The sequence below is a fragment of the Lissotriton helveticus genome, chromosome 3_1, assembly GCF_964261635.1.
Source record: "Lissotriton helveticus chromosome 3_1, aLisHel1.1, whole genome shotgun sequence".
Lineage (NCBI taxonomy): Eukaryota > Metazoa > Chordata > Amphibia > Caudata > Salamandridae > Lissotriton > Lissotriton helveticus.
Window position 1 is genome coordinate 1,837,540,567 of NC_136061.1, and position 14,689 is coordinate 1,837,555,255.

Below are 14,689 nucleotides of genomic sequence, written 5' to 3' on the forward strand. Positions count from 1 at the left end.
CCCCTCTGGAATAATGGGCGACTGCCACATTTGGCTATTCTGTCTGGGTTTTGTGGCTGGGACAGTATTGGCATTTCTACTCTAGGGGATGTAATGCAGGGACCAGTTCTGAAGTCCTTTCAGGATCTCCAGTGGGACTTTCAGATTCCGAAAACCCAATTTTATAGGTATCTTCAGTTCCGGCATGCTATCTCCCCTAGCTTAGAGGGGTTAGAGTCACTTGCCAAGTTTAGCCCAATTGAGGTCAAGGTATTTATGGGGGATCTCCAGGACCATAGGATATCCCAAATTTATGAATCCCTAGTTACACTAGCTTCTCTACACTACAGAAGCTTAGAGAGACCTGGTAAGGTGATGTAGGCCCACTGGAAGAGGAAGACTAAACTGAGGCACTGGCCTCTCCACGGGGGGCTGCAATAGCGGTGCGCCTGTTTAATATCCAGTTCAAATACCTTCACTGGGTATATTTCACTAGGGTTAAATTGTGGAGGGCGGGGTTGGCGGCCTCCCCTGTGTACCGTAGGTGCAAACGGGAGGAGGGAACTCTGATGCATACGATCTGGCATTGCTCTGCTCTGGGTCTATTTTGGAGGGGTATCATGGCCTGCCTCTCGGAAGTATTGGGTTGGGATCTCTCCCGCTCCCCGAAGCTGGTACTCTTACATATTATGGAAGGGGTGAGGGGCAATATGTACAAAAGTCATCTTAGGGTACTGGGATCTACCCTGGCCAAGATAGAAATTGCTAGGTCATGGCGGGTGCATTCAGTGCCCTCCTGGACTGTGTGGAAGAATGGCTTGGACTTTTGCCCGGGTTTGGAGATCACAATTTTACAGCAAGGGGATGCCCGCAAAAGCATTTCAAAATTTGAAAGTGATGGGCAGACTATTGTGGCCTATATTTGGAACCCGTTTCTCCAGCAGGGCAATCTGAGTTAGCTTTAGTTCCTACTTGGTGCGAGGTACAGTTCTAGGTGCAATAATGTGCTACATCTCTAGCGGTGGGTGCCCTTACTGGTGCTGTTCTTGGGAAGACTTTAGTGCCACGGGAGGGGAATTATTTTGTTATGTTTTTTTCCTTTTGTTGTTTTCTTTCATTTGGATTGCTTTCCATTTCTCCTTGATTATGTTATTGTAAAAGTCAAATTCATGCTGATGTAAGTTTATTATGCAGATGTCTCCAGGGTACAGAGCTCTACTTCATATGTGCTGTTTGACAAATAAATTTTGTTTTAAAAAAAAAAAGTATGGGGCTTCACTTATGTGGCTTATTTCTTTTGCACCTCAAACACTTTTTCTTCAAGAGACTCATCTAAAGTCCAGTTTCCCGAAATTACATATTCCCAAGAACTATGTAAGGGCATATTTTGCTTCTGCCGGGCTGGCGAGGAGGGTTGTTGCAATTTATCTCGGGTGAGGGCTAGACTGGGACATTATACAGGTCCAGAGGGATCCCTTCGGTAGGTGGATATGGCTCACAGTCGGGGTAAAAGTCTATGTTTGTCATCTCATAAATTATTATGCCCCGACAGTAGACAAACCTAAATTTATTATAAACATTAATGACCTGATGAGAGGAGTGGTGGGCCCAAAAATACTGAGGGGGCCCAAAAGCAGAAAAATGGCAGTGGTCTATACCAGCGCTAGCACATTCGCATTTTCAGGAAGATAATAATGACATTTGTACAATCAAGTGTGCTCAATGAAGACGAGTAACACTATGTCATCCTAATAGTGTCAAATATAAGGGAGACACCCCACATACAAACAGTAACCAAAATGTCCATAGCACCACCATAATGAGAAGTAAAAGGTCAGTCACTTTAACTGGTCCGTTTCAGTAAGATAAGCTTCAATAAACATGAGATAAATACAGAACACCGATGGTTCCATTCGTGTTTATTCCACATTCAAGTGCAAATAAATTCAAATGAACAGCCAACACATGTTTCATCGCACTCAACGACTTTTTCAAGGCTTCTGAGTGAGATAATTAGTTCATCCAAAGAAAAGTTCATAAGAACTCGAGTTCCCAAGGACTAACAGAAAGGATGATCTTATTTAAAGTTACTATGCACAAAAAGTCCAGCACAATAAAGCCCAGTCTTGAATAGCACAGACCTTGATAAGTCCAGGTCTCTAAAGTTTAAGTGTTTGTGAAACGCTAAACACCAGATCTGTATTTAGCATATAAGTATAGTGGGGGAATTTTAATTATATTCAGAATCTTGCTAGAGATGCATCAAATAAAACAAAAAAAAATTGAAACCCATAACTAAAACGGTATTGAATACTATGATCGAAGATTATCAATTGATTGATCCTTGGCATAGGGCCCACTTGAAAATTTCACAGTATACCTATTATTCCCTGTAACTGCAGTAGTCCTAATGTATTGACTATTTCATTATTTCTCGCTCTTTTAAGCAGCTTGAATCCCAAATATGGGCAAATTCTATTTCCGACCATCCCGCCATCACTGTTAAGATAGAACTAGATGCTAGGCGATGGGGGAGATCCAGGTGACAGATGGATTGTCTCCTTCTTTCCAACAAGGAATGGCTGATAAATATGAAAATATAGATTAAAGAATTTCCTCAATTAAGGAGGACACCGCTGCCCTCTTTTCTGTTTTGGGGTGCCTTTAATGAGGCTTCCCGTGGGCAGATGATGGCTTTGACAGCAGTTTAATCTAAGAGGGGGAGGACACGTATTTTTGAACTTCAACTTGCAGTTGATACTGCAGCTCAATCAAGAGCAAATTCCTTGACCGAGGGATTTGTTATGGAGCAACAGCAGGCTACCGCTAAACAAGAACTCCGGGAATTTTATATACTCGAAGAAATAAACAATTTTTGAACATACCACAGCAGATCTATAAAGAAGCTAGATGGTCAGAACATTCTTAGCCTAGTCCTCCAGGCTGAAACAGGAAGCTGCTATAGTTACTGAATTACAGTAACCTAGGTCGGGGCATTGACAACTGATAAGGAGGAGGTTGCAAAAATATTCCTTGCTCAATATAAAACACTTTACGCCCCTAAGGATATGGTTCCACAAGAAGCCATACATCAGTATTTCTCAGATATCAATTAACCAGAAATATGAAGTAGTCTTACTGAGGAATTAGTAGCCGATGTTACAGCACTAGAAATTCATCAAGTGAATGCGGCAATGCCATCAATGAAGTCCTGCAGGAATGATGGGTTTCCAATTAAGTCTTAGAAAGTCTTTCAGGAAGAATTAATATTGTTTATAGTAAAGATTTTAAATGCAGCGAAAAATGACAAAGAGGTTTCCCAAATATTTAAGGAATCAATTATAGTTAGTTTTGTTGAAAAAGGGAAGAATCGAAATTTGCCTAGCAGTTTGTAACGGTAAGTTTCAATTCTATTAAGGACACGGAGGCGAGGATTATGCTTTTTCCCATTCTTCGCTGTTTATTACATAAAGCACACGGCAACCAAAAAAGCAAAAACACAAGCCCTACCTCAGAACAAAGGATACAGGCTATAGACAGTAATGAAAACATTTTTGATCATAAACTACAAGTCCCATGACCACCGTTAGGATAGTCCACAATATAGTCCTTTCTTAGTGTCCATAATCCCTAGGAAAGACGTCCCTCCTATGACCACTTCCTTTTTCTTCGCGCGAGACACGCCATGAGGTCATTGGTCCTGTTTGACGCCATCGTTTCCTAGGAGAAAAACACCACAGCGTCAGCGGTGATCGGTCAACCATCTTTGAGCATGCCAACAACACCAGTTCCACAGTGTAAAACCTCTTAGTCACAGAAACTGGAAAACCTGAGTACTTACTGCAGTACGGGCCGGTTCGTCTCCGCAGATGACTAGGGAGGGATAATCCTCGCCTCCGTGTCCTTAATAGAATTGAAACTTACCGTTACAAACTGCTAGGCAAATTTCGATTCTATGTCAGGACCGGAGGCTTCAGATTATGCTAGTTTAAAGCTTACTCACCACCAAATGTGCAATATCCACCACCGGCTTAAAATAAAACCTCTTGAAGGTGGAATCCGAGGACCAATCCGCACCACGCATCAAGTTTTCCCTGGGACCAGTCCCTAGAACCCCCGGTCGCCGCAACAGCCGACTACGGAAACGGCTCCCTGACGAATATCTTCACGCTGGGGCTACAAATCAAGGAACCCACGATAGCGGATAATAAAGCTTTAAATTAAGCACACAATCAAATACGCACGGAAAAAGTGTCTAAAAAGTGTCTAAACATCCACTACAACATGTAAACAGAGAATCCTGCCACTCACTCGGAAGTGGCTGACCCCGCGCCAACACAGCCTCCAGTATTTAAAAACCGCGGTTCACCGCTTTAGAGTTCTAACGTACCCACCAAAGACTGACCAGGACCTACATTCTGTACCTATAAAGATCAAATTAATCGAAATTAGTTTGATGCCCTCAAACCCTTTTAATATATTGTGTTGTTAATTTGTTGCTTATACTGTCCTTGGCCCTGAGGAAGGTTTCTTACCGAAACGTACGTCGGCCTAACACCAATTGTCTTGGATACAAGCTAGTTCATGCCACCATAACTAGATGACCCATACCATCTTGGATTCCCTGTGTATTCCACCTAGTACACCTCACAACTGCCAAATGTATTAGTCTTTTTTGTTTAGTATAAATTTACTTTTTGTGTATATGAAGAAATATATGTCATTTTAGACTAGATTATAGTATGATTGCCATGTTTGTATGTATGTATGAAAGACTAGATTAGCTGTTATTAGAGGGCACTCTTAATGTCTCTTAAGAAAGCTCATATGTAAATTGAGTAATTCTAATGTTTGTTCCGACAATGAATAATTCAGTTGCAAAAATGTGTTAAAATAATTCCTTTTTATAAAAATGTAAAAATACCAATAAACTTGTTCAAATAATCACTCATATGCTCTCTCTTTTGGCATCGTTTTAAAAAATGATAAGATTGACTCAATGCTAAAAAGAAATATAGGTCCTTGTTGAGGTTCTGTTCATTTGTGCCACGCATCAAGTCCTCCAACCTGGCTCCCAACGAGAAAGCCTTTGAAGCCATGGCCCCTCTCGCCGAGTGGGCACCGAACTGTTTGGTATTAATAGCAGCTTCCTGCATGATCCACCGTACCCATCTGGCAATGGTGGGAGATGAGACAGCCTTGTGCGGTTTTCGCAGCGCAATAAGCAACTGTCGTTCGCCCGGTGGGCGAAGCTCCAGAGTCAAGTCCTCATAGGCCTTTAAGCATTGAACCACACACAACTTTGGTGCGTCCGCAAAATACGGATAGGAGATTGTCCTCGAGGCGCATTTAGTGCGGCGCCCTACTGTGAAGATCACCCCCTCCGGGGAGAAGACCCTTGCCGAGACATCCAACGCACGGACGTCCGACACCCGTCTACAAGATACCAGGCACAAAAGCATTGCCAACTTCGCCGAAAGCTCTTTCAAAGACAGGTACCTGTTTTGAGGCCATGACAAGAAAAAATTTAGGACTAGATTGACATCCCAAAGAACTGAATACCGCGGTTCTGGTGGCAAAGAGAGGCGAATTCCCCTCAAAAGCCGACAGACAAAAGGATGTTCCCCAATCGGCACGCTCGCCACCGGTTGGTGGCCCGCCGAAATTGCTGAACGCATCGCATTGATAGTCCGGTAGGCAAGGCCAGCCGAAGCTGATTCCGCCAAGAAATTTAACACCGGAACGACGCCTGCGACCACGGGAACCAGGTTCCTTCGAAGACACCAACGGGACCATTTATTCCATGCGGAGCGACATCGCTTGGTCGTACTATCGGCCCAGGCCTTTGAGAGGAAATTCTCAGCTGGTCTCGAAAGGCCAGGGAGCGACCAACGTCGCCCGAAAGCCTCCATGCCATGAGGCGGAGAGAGCCTCTGATCAGATGATGTGGATCCCCGTCCGCGTTGAGAAGAAGATGTGGAAACCGGGGGAGTAGGATTGGAAAATCCCAAGAAAGTTCCAGAAGAACCGGAAACCAGACTTGAGAGCTCCACCAGGAAGTCACCATGACCACATCCGCCTGCTGGCGGCGAAGGTGGGCCGCCGCCCTCAACACCATTGAAAATGGGGGAAAAGCGTACTACCTCTCCTGACTCCAGTCCTGCAGAAAAGCGTCCGTGGCTTCCGCCAGCGGGTCCGGCCTCCAGCTGTAGAAGCGTGGGAGTTGATGGTCCAGGCGGGACGCAAAGAGGTCCACCGAGAACGGGCCCCAAAGGGCGCCCAGCCACCTGAAAACCTACGGGTCCAGTTTCAACTGGCTGGAGTCCCGCAAGTGGCGGGAATGCCAGTCCGCCACTTGATTGTCCTGACCCGGCAAGTATTCCGCCGTTACCGATACCCGATGTGCCAGACAGTAGTCCCAAAACTCCTTTGCCAAGTCCGCTAGGGCTTTGGAACGAGGTCCGCCGAAATGGTTCACGTAACGAACCACAGAGATGTTGTCCATTCGGAGCAGGACGCAGGAGCGAACAGTGTCTTTGGTCCAACAGCAGACTGCAAAAGATCCTGCCAGCAGTTGTAAGCAGTTGATATGCAGACCCTGTTCCTCGGACGACCAGGTGCCGCCTGTGGAAAAATCGCCACAGCGGGCGCCCCAACCTGCCCTCCTGACGTCGGACTCTATTACCAAGTCCGGGACTGGCCCAAAACTCGCCCGGCCGTTCCAGGCCTCCATGTGGGTGAGCCACCAGGCCATTTCCTCCTTCACCTCGGCCGACAGAGGGACCACCTGATCGTACGTCAGACCTCGACGGAGGTGGTGCGCTTTGAGTCTCTGAAGGGCCCGGTAATGAAGGGGCCCCGGGAAGATCGCCTGGATGGAGGAAGACAACAGTCCTACCACTCGTGCAATCTGGCGCAGAGACGTGTGTGATCTCGAGATCGTCTGGCGCAAAGTGTGGCGAATTTTCCCCATTTTCCTGGACGGAAGGCTCAGGGAGCATTTGACTGAATCCACGGTAAAGCCGAGGAAGACTACTGTTTGAGAAGGGGTGAGAATCGACTTCTCGCTGTTGACCACGAAATCAAGCCCCTTAAGCAAGGACACCGTTTGCTGTAGCTGCCCGTTCAACCTCTCGGGGCACTGGGCTATCAACAGGATGTCGTCTAAATAGACTATCATTCGCACCCCTAGACCCCGCAAGAGCTCCACGGCCGGATGTAGCAACTTGGTGAAACACCACGGTGCCGAGGAAAGCCCGAATGGAAGGGCGGTAAACTCGAAAATCTGGTTCCTCCAACTGAACTGTAGAAAGCGACGATGAGGAGGGTGAATAGGTACCACCAAGTACGCATCCTTGAGGTCCAACCGGACCATCCAATCGTTCGGGAGCAGCACGTCCCGTAAAAGATGGATTCCTTCCATCTTGAAATGCCGGTAAACCAACCACCCGTTGAATTCTTTGAGGTTGATTACCGGACGCTTCCCCCCATCCGCCTTGTCCACCAAAAAAAGATTGCTTAGAAACCCCGCAGGGTGTCGTGTCGATCGGCAAATGGCGCCCTTGCGAAGTAAGTCGGAGACCTCTTGGTCGACCAGACGAGCATCTGCTTGAGAGAAAGCAATAGGGTGCGGCGGCCTGTCCTGACGGGGCTGGTCGTAAAAATCTATGCGAAAACCTCGGACTGTCTGTAAGACCCATGCGTCCGACGTGATCGCTGCCCAGGCCTCTGGAAATAAGGCTAAACGCCCCCCAACGCGGACCTGGTCCGCCGATAGGACACTCACCGTTTGAGTTGTTGCCGGCGGAGTTCTTGAAGCGGCCACGACCTCTGCAGCGCTGGCCTCTGGTAGGGTAGAAGGTGTTATAATTTGCTGAGGCATTGTACTGGCCTCGTCCGGAGCCCTGGTTTCTGTTGGTCGCTTGCTGACCACCTCGGCCGGTCGGGCAGCCCCCACCGCAACCGGCCCCCCTGGAGAAACGTTGTTGGAAAACCTTCTTTATGCTCGTTTGTGCTCTATCTAGGGACGTGAAGGTCGAGACAAACTTCCCTAATTCTTTGATAAAAGGGTTGCCGAAAAGGCCACCCTGGGCCACTGCCCCTGCTTCTGAGGAGGCCAGGTCTCCCAGCTTCGGGTCCAACTTAATTAGGAGAGACCGTCGGCGCTCAGTTGACAAGGCACAATTTGCGTTACCCAGAAAGACTACCACTCGCTGGGCCCAGTTAAATAGGACCTATGGGGAGATGGCGGCACCTGACTCTTTCGCCTTCTCAGCCATATCCAGGATCTTGGGTATAGGTCCTATGGCATCCAGGAGCTTGTCCTGGCAGGAGCGCCAAGAGCGGTCAATCCCTTTGCTAGAATCTCTAACGAACTTCGCCAAAAAGGTGGCCATCTTAGGGTCTAGCTCGGGCGTCAGGGCCTCTTTGCCCTCCAACGTAGGCCTAGGGCATTCCCCACGCAGACAGCTTCAAGCTTCCTTCTCGAGGGGCTTGCATAGGCGACCCGCAACGAACTTCGCCACCTTCTCCCCAGGGGTCCAGGCGGCCGACCGCGGATGCATGATTTTATCCGGGTCCAGCATACCCGAACTATCCTGAGGGAGCTCGGCGGCAGAGCCCGAAGGCCGCCAAGAACGCACCGACCCGTCCTCATCATCAGTGTCTACCGGGGAAGCCCCGCCCGAGGACGAGGGGATCGTCCCCGTGGACCCCGAGGGGCCCGGCGCTATATTACTCCTGGTTCAACATCACTAGGCTGTATGCCCACAGACTGTACCCCTGACAGGGAAGGTGGGGACAACACAGAAGAGCAGGAGGGCAGGCAGTAGCCTGTGCACTTATTTGGGGCAGGACAAAGCTGCTAATATTGTGGCCCGGTAGCACCGGAATGTAGGGGGCACCTAACCCTTAGCGCGCAGGCCCTCACACAGACCAGGCCGAAGCTGCCTCCCTGCGCGCTAACAACTGACCAAATTTGCAGGAAAAACGAAGGTGCAAAAGAAATACGCCCGCAGGCGGCAACGCGGTCAGAGCTGCTGTACGGACCCCACACGGGGCGTTTATGAGAAGCAATGGGGCAATACAGACTCGGGTGCTCCGAACGTAGAAGGTGAGGCAGTGAGGAAGCGCAGCGTCGGAACGTTCTCCTCAGCACGGTCTCCCTGAAGAGAAAAACGCGCAGAGGAGAACGAGACGCTCTGGCTCCCTCTAGAGGCCGGAGGAGACCGCAACAAACAGGGAAATCACCGCGTAGGAGCAACGAGTGCTCCCGCAGCAATACGGGGCTCTGAAAAGCAAAACAACAGAGCACAGTATAAACATAAAGAATATTCACAAAATCGGCCCCAAATAAGTCCTCCACAACCCCACAATATACGGGCAAAGTGTGGAGAGAATAAGAAAAACCACTTAACTGGCTGCGAAGCAGCGAAGAAAGAGGAAGTGGTCATAGGAGGGACGTCTTTCCTAGGGATTATGGACACTAAGAAATGACTATACTGTGGACTATCCGAACGGTGGTCATGGGACTTGTAGTTTATGATCAAAAATGTTTTCATTACTGTTTATAGCCCGTATCCTTTGTTCTGAGGTAGGGCTTGTGTTTTTGCTCTTTTGGCTGCTGTGTGCTTTATGTAATAAACAGCGTAGAATGGGAAAAAGCATAATCTGAAGACTCCGTTCCTGACAAAGAATCCCCATGATGTCAACTCATATGGACTAATTAGTCTCCTAAATTACGATGATAAAATCTTAATTAAAGTCTGGGCCAACAGAATTTCGCCTGTCGCCTAGGAAATAATTCATGAAGACCAGCATGGCAAATGTTGGCTAATACCACTTTTCTAATATATGCCATTGATTATTTAAATACTAATCTAATGCCTGCGTATATATTGATGGTGGATGCTGAAAAGGGATTCAACCTTGTTAACTGAAAAAGGTTGGATTTCCCAGTATAATCTTCAATATGCTATTTAACATATACCAGGGCGCACAGGTTAAACATTTTTGAATTCTAACATGCTCAGAAATATAGAAATAAATTGGAGGACTCGGCAGGGCTGTCCTTTATAGCGTGTAATTTTTACCTCCTTCATCGAACCATTGGCAGCCATGATAAGGGCCAATAGGGCAATCAGAGCTCCAATGGAAGGGATGGCCAAGCTCGAATTATTTGCCGATGAGATAATCCTGTATCTCAGGCCTTATGAGTTAAAATTTATAAACAATTTGGGGCGAGTTCCACCAGTTTCAATCCATTAGCAGGTACAAAATTAATCATAATAAAACAGAAACCATAATTTTTACCACCTCAAGTGATAATTTCCCTGGTAGTAATTATTGTCCAGTGGTCTCGATCAATCCGATCCGATATCTGGGAGTTTATGTAACTAATTTCTATGTAGAAGTTTATAGGCTACCTTACAAAAAATTAGGGATCTACTTGATCAATGGTCTCTTGTCCCTCTTACTCTTATTGGCCGTGTTAACCTCATCAAAATATCAATTTTGCCTTTATTTGTTTTTTTAATTTATGAATGCTTTGATAAAAAATTATTTTGGCTTACTTCAAAGAGCTGGATATTCGTTTTCGTCAGTTTGTCTGGAATTACAAAGCACCTCGAGTAAAATATCCAAGTTCTACAATTGGGAATAAATCAGGGTGGGTTGGCAATCCCCCAGATACGTGTATACTATGAAGCTTCCCTCCTCGATTTTTTTGGTTCGTATATCGGATTCAAGGGCATTTTTCAAAGATTTTTTATATTATTAGATTGGTAAACGAAGTGAGATCACAGCTTCTGTTTTTTATAAAAATGGCGAAACTCCCAAAAAGAACAAGGCATAAGATATTACAAGACCTCCGTATTAGACTCCAGTCTCTCTATACTACCAACGCGCCCGAGGACGGGTATGACTATCTCCAGTTAAAGGAATTTGAAGCGTTAGGTCTACACATCCAGTCCAGCCAATTAAGGTTTTGGAATCTAACTGGCTTCAGAAATCTGGGTAATTTTCTTTTAGGAGGAAGGTGCATCACTTGGCACGAAATGTTAGCAAGGTGTGGAGATCGTAGTAAGCCCTTTTTTGGGGGGATTTATTCTAACTATCCACCTTGTGAAAAAAAAATCCTGCTCGTGCCATTCCTTCACCACTTTTGACAGTTCTTTTTAATGCTAGGCTGACAAGGGTGGGTAACTGGTATAGATTTCTGCGGAGTCAAAGGGGAAAACAATCTAATAAAGAATTTCTTGTCAAAAATGTCTGCGACTGAGAGGTGAGTGGCAGACAATCTCTCAACTTGGTAGTAAAGCCTTAAGGACTGCAAATGTCAAGTGTATGCCTTTCCCCTCACGATGTATGACCTTATACAACCCTAAAGCCTTACATAGAATGTACCCAGAATTGGAAGATGGATCTTTAGGTGCCAGCAACCAGATGGTGGATATTGGCTTCATACTTCATACTTTCTCTACTTGCCCATTGCTGGCTGAATTCCGGGGAAAAATATTTGGCACCCTAAGTAGACGCTTACAAAGCCAACTCATCCCGTAAACCGCAGTGGCACTTCTTGGTTGGTCAAAACAAAAGCTAAATGTGACTAATATTAAAGCCAAGCAAGCCTTCATGTCGATCATTTTGTTGGTGGTGCGATCCGTGATCCTGCAGAATTGGAGGACAAGTAGAGTTGCCACATATTTAGAATGGCAAACGAAAATGACGTGTACATGTAAATTAAAAGAGGCCTATGCAAAAAGAGTTGATGCGATCAAATGTTTACGAAGGTTTGGAAAATTATGGAACAAATTGAGGATTGATCAATTTTATTTATCCCTCCATCGGTCTTATAAGATGTTAACAGCGTTTTGCACTCAAATAATTTCGTTCTATTTTTCTGCTCAATAAAAATAAAGACATGATTAATAAAGACCTTTGAGATCTTAGGTAAGACATATTAGATAATCAGCAATAGTCAGTTTTCCCACCAAGATGCTTCATCTACATGAAATACAGACTGAGTCATCATAATTTACCAAAAGTGCACTATGACGGTTTAAAATTCAGTGAAAACACCAAACAAGTGTGTTGCTCTCGTGGGTCGGTCTGATAATTTTTGCTTGTTTCACAGAACACAGCAAAGTAACAGCTTCTGGAAATTAGCTTCTGCTTTCCACGAAACAGAAATAACAAGCATTGGCAAAGGTTTCGCCTCTGCAAAATCTATTGAGTTTGTCAGTGTTTTTTTATATGTTGCACAAACAGTTGAGCTTCTGCGAGACATGGCTTGATGAAAAACAAAAAAAGTGCTATGATGCAGTCATTAATGGCTTTTTCAAATTTAAGCCATGTTGCACAGAACTCAACTGCTGTGCAAAACTGACAAAGGCAATATGCTTTGCATAGGATTCGCCCATGATCAATTAGGAGCTGTTTTGCCATGAGTATGCTCAATGCCTTGTCTACTGCACGAGAGCTGACACAGAAGCGATGGCGGAGGGAGTAGAGGCACAGCATCAATACACCCTGTCTCAAAGTAATATTAAAGAAAACCACTTAATCTCCCCGTGACTGAAAATGAATGCATCCATCTGAAATGCAACCGGTGCTCAAGTAAAGCACTTCGACGCCTACGAGGCATGTTCGTGCTTTCTAAAATTGCTTAATGAAAATGAACAGCTGGAGGGGGCGGTGATAGGGATCAGTGTGAAGGTTAATGCAGCACGAGGGAGCAGGAGTACAGGGAGAATGCAAGCCCAAAAAAACCCAATGGCATGAACACGATGGAACACATGTAAAGAAAACATAAAAATAAGCGATAAGCACACAGAATATTTATTTCAGTTCCACAACAGTGGATGGCATTCATGGAGGTAGCCCACCACTCCTGCATTATTATTAGATGTGGGAAAAGTAGAACCACAAGTGCCATAATGCAAAGCAAATAAAACAGGGTCGGGATTAGGACATTATTATGCGTGTGTTAGAAATATTACATGGCACGACTTGAGCTCTCAAAATCATTTCTATTGTCGTCTTGATAATTCTTTGCATTTGTACATTTGGCATATCTATACATTATTTAACAGGTTATCTGTCCCCAAACGCAAGTAAAACCACAACTCCCAGGATGCACTGATTTGTGAAGTCACGAAACCAAGCACCTGGCATTAAATGACTCGGTTTCTCTTCGTCCATAGGGTGAGCGGCATGCTCAGCCATGTTTTTCAGTTTGCATTCTGACACTTCAATAACTGACAAGTTATTGACATAAACACAATTCAAGAAAGCAGTGTGAAGTGCAGGACTGAACAATGTAATCAAGGTGACCTAGCATAGGAGACAACAGGATCTTTGCCAGAGTAGTGCCTGAAAGTCGTTTGCTCGTTACCTCATGCTGCCTTGCTGCTCCCCAAAGGTGTACGTACTGCAAATCTAGGTGCTTCAAGCCTTAATAACACACCTTGGATTAATATTACACAGTGCTGTGTAGAAATTTAACTTGTTTTATGATTCTGTATTTGTTAATTATTTGTTATGAGCCAATCGTGAGAAAGAACCCTTTCATCAGTTTACTGTATCAGAACACAAAGGTGCATTGTTTACGAGTATCTCTGAATAAACGAGTCACATTTCTTCTTTTTCGTCTGCAGATCATTTAAATTTGGCCCCCCAACCCCCCCACTGAATGTTACTCAAAATAAATAACCTACAGTCTACAGAAGCCCTAGTGGAGTCAGCCAGGGTCTCCATGAAGGTCATTTTGCCCAGCTGTTCCTCTGGTGGGCATCAGGAGGCCAGAGCAATTGCACGGAAGAGACCCATGCTAGTACTGTGGTTAGCTAGAGCATAAGTCCCTCAGTCTCTCCTTGCAGGGCATCAGGTGGTTTCTCTTTCTAGCTGGGCATCTTTCACTTTTTTCACTCCCAGCTCCAGGGTCTTCTCAGCTGTCTCTCCCTTGTTGAGAGGTTTTTAAGTGAGGTTGGGAGGTTTTATGAGCTCAACAACCTGGCCCATTCCTAGGCTGTCACATCATCCCTCCACCTTTGTCCCAATTCTCCTGCACAGCATCTTGGGACAATGCAAACTGACAACTTCAACTGTTGTCTGGTAAGTGCTCCCTGAGAGCCTTAGCTCCCCCTTTCCTGTGGCAGCTGACAAATCTATGTCCACCAATCTTTCAAAGGCAAGCACCCTTCTCTGTTGGCTACAGAGGTCTGGGCTTACTCCTTTGTTTGAGCGGGCCGGGGCTGGCCTAGCCCAGATGCGCATGGAAAGCTAATTATCGAATGCAGATCTCCTCCTTATCCCTTGACTTTCACAGAAACTGGGTCCATTACTGTTACTTGATCTTTTGTGTGGGCAGTCTTTGATCCCTCTGCTGGGGGCAGAGTAATTAATGCGTCCCAGTGTGGGCAGGGGATGGGCAAAGGCCTAAAATCTGATTATAAACTGAGCCAGGGAATCATTACAAATCTTGAATTGCCAGAAGGTGTGTATGTGAGTTACTAAGGAATGCAAATTCAGCGTTCTTCTACCCAGATTGAGTCCTTGCTGGAACTGTAGGCATAGGTGGAGTGAAACCGTACTTTGGGGCAGGATTCACCTATAAAGTATACAACGCGAAAACACTACAGACCTCAGTAAGACCCAAAGACCTACGCCATGTATGCCCACTCACATTCTAAAACCTACTAATGGTCAGTAC

The 14,689-nt window shown here is 45.7% G+C and overlaps 1 protein-coding gene across 1 annotated transcript in view; it reads left to right on the forward strand.

The window, feature by feature from the left end:
* The first annotated feature begins 7,532 nt into the window (after nt 1-7,532).
* Nucleotides 7,533-14,689, forward strand: part of LOC144824333 (uncharacterized) — a 610,480-nt gene continuing 603,323 nt past the window's right edge. The window contains exon 1 of the mRNA XM_078683450.1: nt 7,533-7,548. Coding sequence (XP_078539576.1) covers nt 7,533-7,548 — 16 coding nt within the window. The remainder of the gene's footprint in view (nt 7,549-14,689) is intronic.